Here is a 7,717-nt window from a genome sequence, read left to right as displayed (position 1 = left end):
CAGGAATGCTGAAAGACGGGCTCAGATTCTGCAATACTGATGTACTAACATTAGTACTCAACAGTGAGAGAAACCTCCCTAATGTCACTGGGAATATCTCCGGAGAAAGGCAATCCTCAAAATGAGTATTGTCACAATCCATCTTTTTGGACATACGTTTCCACTTCAATGTCTCAAGCGAAGAAAACAAACCTCAAGTCAAGAATTCTCGCAGATAAATGTCTCTCTGGTTGATGGATGAGAGCATATATTCATCGCTTACAGCAATTCTCTCGCTATTTATTTGGTTTGGGGTTAACAAAACCACTAAGTGAGCTGCACAGGGAGGCTTTTGGTTGTGTGAAAATGAGGTTGGAAGTGGAAAGAACACTCGAAGGATGTTAAAGAAATATTAGAAATGCTTGAAAGGAGCACACCTGAGGAAAACAATCCTTTTCTAATTACCTGTTCCATTAAAGTTGGCTGAGCAGAATATGGCTTTACATTCTGATGTTACTAGCAAAATTTAGGCTTTCAAGTACGTCAGAACCACAGCGGTACCAGGGCTCACAAATAAATCTCTTCTGGGGCTGTGTGAATGCAAGGCTGACCTAAATAAAGGGAATATGATGGACCATTAGAGGGTGCTCATATTGAAGAGTGCGAGATTTGTCACAAATAGAAGAAACATTTGCTGCAATTTCTCAGGTTTACTTAGCGAAATCCAGTTTGAGGTCCTGTGATGAAGACCAGAGCTCCTTCCTTCACGCCATCTCCTCTATTTCCCAAAATTGTCTGGGGTGTATTTTAATCCACTTTGAAAGCAAATTACCTGACCTGATCCATAACTCTACTAAAAGTCTAAAGCTGGGCTCCTAAAATAGAAGAATTAAAGCCAGTACAGTATAACATGAGCTATTTTCAAAAGTTGAGCTATGTACAAAAACATTTCAGTTTTGAAGTTGCTTTACCAATATTGATACAACTTGTAAACATACTCATGGCGAGCTTGGGCTCTGGATTCCAGGGTATTTTTTTCCTTTACCAAAAACACACTACTACAAAACCTGTAGAGGTTTCTCTTTGTACATTATGCTTGGAATAGGTTAATGAGAATGGTTTTGTTTAGATTCAAATACGTTACCAAAATTTGCAACTTGTAACTTTATCATGATATATGAAAAATAAGAATTAAACTTGGTTCTAAACAGAACTTCCTGAGGTTACTCTCCAAACTAAATATATCAAAGGCATAGTATGAGCCTGGAAGATAAATCTAGCTTTAAGATTTATCACTGATATGTATAAAAGAATATTTTACAGAATTTTCAATATTGACTGTCTCTTTACAGCTGAAAAGAGAGGGGATTATTTTCCCCCATTCTATATAAAAGGGAGGAAAAACATGCTGTTGATTATTTTCCTGGCACATCTTGAATAAGATAATATAGGCTTCATTATGGCATGAGACTAATTACACAAAATGTATCTGAAAGAAAAAAGTTAAATTAAGAATTGAATGGTTACTGCATGATCAGTGGGCACGAGTGAGATCTAATGTCATTGTGTTTAGAAATGGCTTCATCCAGATCCAGCTGTCTGTCGTTGACCTTCACCTCCATGCAGCCGTTATAAAAAGCGGTGACTAACGTAGCACCCAGAGGAACATCTGCACAGAAACACATTCAATTTATTAGGCCAAGGCATGCAAACTCTTATGTATTTTTCAGATTAGTGAAAACATGGGGAACACTCCATTCCCCAGCCATTAGTCATCCACAGGAGAGAAGAGCAAATTGGCAGGAAACATCTAAGTTCTTCTTCCTTTTCTTTAAGATTGAGATCAAGTCAGCAAAGCTGAGAAAGGTCAGTAAAATTTAAAATACACATTAGAAATCTTCTCCCATCCAGAAACCTCATTGTGTGAATGTTTTTCATAGTAGCATTTACTGTATTAACAACAGTGAACCAAAGTTTGTTTCCTGGAGTCCACTGTTCTTGTCCTGACCTACAAACAGATGTTTATGGGTTTAGAGGTCACAGAAAGAACCATCTTGCTTTTGCCAGAAACCTACTCTGGATTCAAACCTACAAGTTCTCAGAGAGGAGACCCCTGGGAACTCCACACATTTTACTGCTTCCTTACTGCTTCTTCCAAGCGAATTCTCTATAAAAGACTCACTTTATCTGTTGCTCATTCAGGTATTGGTTGGGTTCCAGCAACATCAGATCATGGAGATGCTTCCAGGAAACAGTATGTTAAGCACAAAATCAAGCAGGCATTGCTCTGAGGTCTTAGGGTACAACTGGAGTCTTATAAAGTAGACATAAGGTGATCCAAGCATCTTCAGCAACTAGAATGAAGATGACTAGAAGCTGATCTTAAGAGCATCATCTTTTTTTTTTCAGATATTAATCACCCTAGAAGATAGACTTGATGGTCTGGGGTACAAGAAATGTTGCTTCCTTGTAATTTTATTTTTGCTGTAAGCTGAGGTACTGCACCAACAGTCCTGCAGAACTGTGCCATACCACTCCCTTTGCTCCAATCATAACTCTGCTGTCCTAGAACTGTGCGAATCTCACTTAGCCTGCACTGGTTGTGCTGAATTAATTAACAACGAGGTATACTCCCAACGCTGCTACTAGTTTGAAGAAATGGATATCAAAACTGGGGACTTCTGGTCTTCATGAAATGCATATTTTTGTTAGCTGTCTCTAATCACACAGCTCTCTGCTCTGTAGCTCAGCGTGGGGATCCTTAACTCCTCACACTGCTCAGTAATCCCAGGGGGTTTTTGGGATGAGTCAGAATGAGTAAATGAATCGGTGCAGCCAAACTAGCTGTATATGGTTGTGTGAAAATGAGGTTGGAAGTGGAAAGAACACTCGAAGGATGTTAAAGAAATATTAGAAACGCTTGTATGTGGGGACCTAAAGTAGTTTTGCTGTATTACTTTTTCTCTCTTTGATAACAGAGAGGCTGTTGAGGAAAAGCCTCCTTTGGATAACGTGGGGGTTTTTGTTGCTTTTTTGAGACCCCTAAGTAGAAACTGTTTACACATACACAGGGTTTTTGTTAACTTGCAAGCTGAGGAAACCTTCTAAAACTGAGAGGTTACACTTGTGCTTAAGGAGCAGCAAGTAACTAATACTTATCTATTTGGGATGTGTGACTGAAGCCAGGGTCTTGGCTCTTAAGAGGCCAATTACTAGACAGAATCATTTAATTATGACAAAGATTAAGAGGTCTAAGGAGTGACTGGAATCTTATTTAAGTTACTATGGCTGAGTTAACCTACTGACTCACCTCTACTAAGTAAATACTGACTTCATCTCTCCTCTTCTAAAAGTGAGCAGGTTTTACAAAGATACTGGTGCTTACCTCTATGGTACGTGATGGTCCTGCACCGTTAGTGCATTCTTCTCATTCTACACATTCAATTTAAATTCAACTCACCTGGTTATCTGCTTTACAAGACATCCATTTAAAAACAAAATTAGAGGATAAACTGTCATATTTGCTGCCTAAATCTTGTTACATCCTTGATTATCAGTGTATGAAGACTTGCAGAGAACCAGTAAATCCCAACATATGGGCCTGGATGCTGAGGCAACCACCACTTCAGACAGAGGCTGTAGTTCCTGCAGTGCTGCCCTAGACACTTTGTTTCTATTCTGACAAGCAAGGCTAGAGGTGGAACCGCAATTCCAACTTCCCCTGTGTACACTACCTTGGAAGAAATGCCTAAAGAGATCATTTCCAATGGATATACAGTTCCTCCCCTGTTTCTACTCCTGTGCACCCCTGTCTCCTGCAGAAGAAACACCCTGCAGATAAAGATCAGCTGTATTTGGAGCAGAACTATGACACTGCAGCCTACATTTGAAGTGGATGTGATTCAAGGCTGTGTTGGTCAAACTTTTAGGATTTCCTTAGGAATTGTGACTTATTCTCTCTAAAATACCTTTAATAGAGGATACAGAAAAGCCCTGCCAGTAGTAAAGTTGGAATCATGGTATCTTTCCCCATTGATTAAGTTTTTAATTTGGGCTTTGAAAAACATTCATGTGTGGCAATGCTATTTTTCTTCACGATTCACCCTGAAGTCCAACTAGTTTATAGATAAGCATGTGTCCACATCCTGCACAAAATGATGCTTGTACATGTCTTAAGACAGAGGACACACTTGCAGCTTGCTTTAAACAAAACAAAAAAATTTGCTGTTTCAAAACATTTTTTTGTCTCATAAAGATTGCCAGACGTCTATTGCTCAGAGTTTAATTGCTGAAACCACATTCCTGACTTCTCCTTCTGTACTTCTGACACTTATTTACTTACAAATGCCTGGTTTTCTTACATGCTTGATGCAGTTCCTAAATTGTGCCAGCTGGTGGCATTTCAGAAATATGCAATGCTCACTCCTCTCCAGCTCAAAAATCAAGACATTTTTCCAAATTCAAACCCCTAGAGAGAGACTCGTGCCTTTTAATGGGTCTAATAATGCTGAAAATGTTGAAAAGCAAGCTCCCTCAAAAGCTGAACAGACTGGATGAAACAAGAAACATTTGGGGGGAAAAAGCCCTGTTTCTTCTTGGACGGTTGTAGGCTTTTTCTAGCTTGGGTGAGGCTGAATATAATCAGGCTTGTACAAATAATCAAATGAATGAAAAGAAATATAATTCACCTGGCAGGCCGCCCAAGTAGGTAACAACATCTGCCATCATTGCTTGATGCAGGATAGACAGTTGCTCTGAATTGCTTCTGTCTGTGTGTGAATCAACAGACAGTTCAAGTTGCTGTTTGGTTACCAGAAGTCCAACCAGCACTTTTCTGGGTGTACATAACTTCTTTGATTCCAGATGTGCGACAGTGACGTTTCCAATGGTCGCGATGATTTGCTAAATGGAAGAATGGTAGGTCACAAAAGATGGCACGTATTACTTCAACATGCTTCAACACACAATTACATTGAGTTCAGATGTATTTTTTATATTTAGAAGTAGAAGAAAAGGAAATGTTAAGAGCCTCATTTTAAAAACTAGTACCTTAAGTTGGGAAATTTACCAAAGTTGATGTATAACTGTCACCTTTGGTGATGAATGCCATTCATTCATATTCTTAAATTTACAAGTGATAATGTTCACCATAAAATCTTTGGCTGTGGTTCTGAGGCGAAATCACACAGAATCACAGAATGTAGGGGATTGGAAGGGACCTCAAAAGATCATCCAGTCCAATCCCCCTGCCGGAGCAGGAACCTAAATGAGATCACACAGGAAGGCGTCCAGGCGGGTTTTGAATGTCTCCAGAGAAGGAGACTCCACAACCTCTCTGGGCAGCCTGTCCCAGGGCTCTGCCACCCTCACTGTAAAGAAGTTTCTTCTCAAGTTTAAGCAGAACCTCCTGTGTTCCAGCTTATGTATTCATACACCCATTGCCCCTTGTCCTACCATTGGGCATCACTGAGAAGAGCCTGGCTCCATCCTCCTGACATTCACCCTTAACATATTTATAAACATTAATTAGGTCACCCCTCAGTCTCCTCTTCTCCAAGCTAAAGAGCCCCAGCTCCCTCAGCCTTTCCTCATAAGGGAGATGCTCCACTCCCTTCATCATCTTGGTATGGAAATCCTGTTTCTCTTAAAGGCAAAAGGAGTACTGCTAACACTTAAAAGGCAGCCATGCATTCACTTTAGATTCTTATTCTGGGCAAAATCATGGATTAGCCATGCTGTATAATCACGTTCTACCTTGGGATGCTTGATGTGAACAGATGTAAACAGGAACTTAAGGACAAAAAGATCTGTTTATAAACTGGAGCTAACGTGATGCCATTACTATACTATCATCATTCTACATCTGTCATATTCTCCTTTCTGCTTTGTGCATTTGGAAAGAAAGGTTAAAGAACAGATGATGGATAGTACCTGACATAAAAGCGCTTAGTGCTTAGTCACTGCTGTAGCAATCATTAATAATACAATATTTTCTCCACATCACTATATGATCTAAATGCTTTTCAAAATACTAATTCAGCCTACCAGCTCCACTGCAAGTAAGTGTGAGTAGCTTTTTTTTTTAGTCTGATTTTTCACAAATGGAGTAGTAAGTTAAGTGAGACAAAAATAAGAGGTGTGACTTCTATGTGTATCAGCTGCTATGATAATTGTAAGATCACCTGTGAGTCGGAAGAGTTAGAGTCCACTATGGACAAAGCAAGAGGCACTGTTTCATTAGAAACCAAGGCAAACATAACACCAGTGTCTGTGGATGGGCGAATAGTCATAGTCACATTTATTAGCCAATCTTCAGCATTGTCAGGGTTATCTGTTTTAAAAAGAATAAATGAAATTAATAAAGCTAATGAAAAATTAATATGGTGTTAAAAATTAGTATTTAATCTGCTCCCACTGTGGAAAAATTGGTACCAATTTCCAGGGGAAAAAAGAAGTGAACTTGAGAACTTTTGGAAAAGCAACTTTAGACAGCAAAAATACTTACCATAGTTTATCTGAAACTTTGCCATTCCAGTGCCAGGGTAGAAGGATCCTCTCCCCACTGCTATTAAACAGTGTTTGCTTTGTTTTTCTTGAATAACTTCTTTTACACCTGAATGTCCCTGATTCATCAGGTTCCAGGCACGAATGCACCCATCTAGCCGAGGGTTGATCTGTAGAAAAAGTACAGTACTAGGTGTTTGCATTCAAAGTTGTTTTAAAAATATTAATAATAAGGCATTACTTTACATATCAACTTATTTCTGTATAGCCACTAATAGCCTTATCAATGCTCTAAGTTACAGCACTGATGCTGGGAGAAAACAAATGGCATGCATTTAGTACCTCAGTCTTCAAAAGCTATTTCTGATTTATTAACATTTCCCATTTTGATGCCAGTAATCTGTACAAAATAGATTGCTTCAATTTTTAAAGCTCATGCTGTCCTTTTGCTTCGGTCAGAACAGCTTTTCCATAGCTGCAAGACAATGATCACTAGCACTGGTCCTTGTTGAAGGTTTCATCTTCTCCTTGCACCGAAGTACAAAGAAATTCTGGAATTACTTTCTATTGGGGAGGAGGATATTGTATTGCTTCATATTCTTTCTCTCTGCTTCACTTTTGAGCAAAAATACTTTTTTTTTTATTTTATTTTTTTAGACAAAGTGCAGCCTCTACTGTACAGTTACTTTTGGCCTCTCTGTTTAGATTGCCAAGTAGTTTGAGGGCAAACTTCTCCTGGACTGAGAAGCAGTCACAACAACCTGACTGTACCCATCCCCAACATATGACAGAGCTGTTGAGGATGGAAGAGTGAAAGAATCATGGGCCTGCTCTATCCTAGGCTATTATAAAACCTGGTAAAAATGGAAGCTCATTGTGCTGCCTGCACAGTGAATCCCGTACCTATTCAGAGCTTAGCAAAAGCCAGCACCAGAAACATGAATCACTCTGAAATGCTCTCGCAGCAGAAGTGGTGGTGATTTAGGGAGTCTTAAAGCTGTATTAGGAAACAGGCTACAGAACCCTGAAAGATTAGACCATAAGTGCTGTGCTTTTATAATTGAAACCTAACTGAAGACAGCTACAAAGCTTAATGCATGTTTATTTTCAAAGCAGTGGTTTAATAAGCTGATTTTCATTGTCTAAATGTAACCACTCTTCCTTCCTCTGTGACTACTAAGTAAACAATGTAAAAACAAACAAATAGCAGAACAGCATTAATCAACATTACTCT

The 7,717-nt window shown here is 39.1% G+C and overlaps 1 protein-coding gene across 1 annotated transcript in view; it reads right to left on the bottom strand.

The window, feature by feature from the left end:
* Positions 1-1,244: 1,244 nt before the first annotated feature.
* Positions 1,245-7,717, bottom strand: part of PROS1 (protein S) — a gene marked incomplete at its 5' end in the record, with an annotated part of 23,916 nt that continues 17,443 nt past the window's right edge. The window contains 5 exons of the mRNA XM_010163061.1: positions 1,245-1,648; positions 4,668-4,881; positions 6,162-6,310; positions 6,485-6,672; positions 7,715-7,717. The exon at positions 7,715-7,717 is cut by the window's right edge and continues 170 nt beyond it. Of these exons, the coding sequence (XP_010161363.1) occupies positions 1,503-1,648; positions 4,668-4,881; positions 6,162-6,310; positions 6,485-6,672; positions 7,715-7,717 (700 nt within the window). The remainder of the gene's footprint in view (positions 1,649-4,667; positions 4,882-6,161; positions 6,311-6,484; positions 6,673-7,714) is intronic.

This window comes from Antrostomus carolinensis, unplaced genomic scaffold (genome assembly GCF_000700745.2).
Source record: "Antrostomus carolinensis isolate BGI_N321 unplaced genomic scaffold, ASM70074v2 scaffold12802, whole genome shotgun sequence".
Classification (NCBI taxonomy): Eukaryota; Metazoa; Chordata; class Aves; order Caprimulgiformes; family Caprimulgidae; genus Antrostomus; species Antrostomus carolinensis.
The sequence above is the reverse complement of the archived record's forward strand: the minus strand, read 5'-3'. Positions and strand labels throughout refer to the sequence as shown.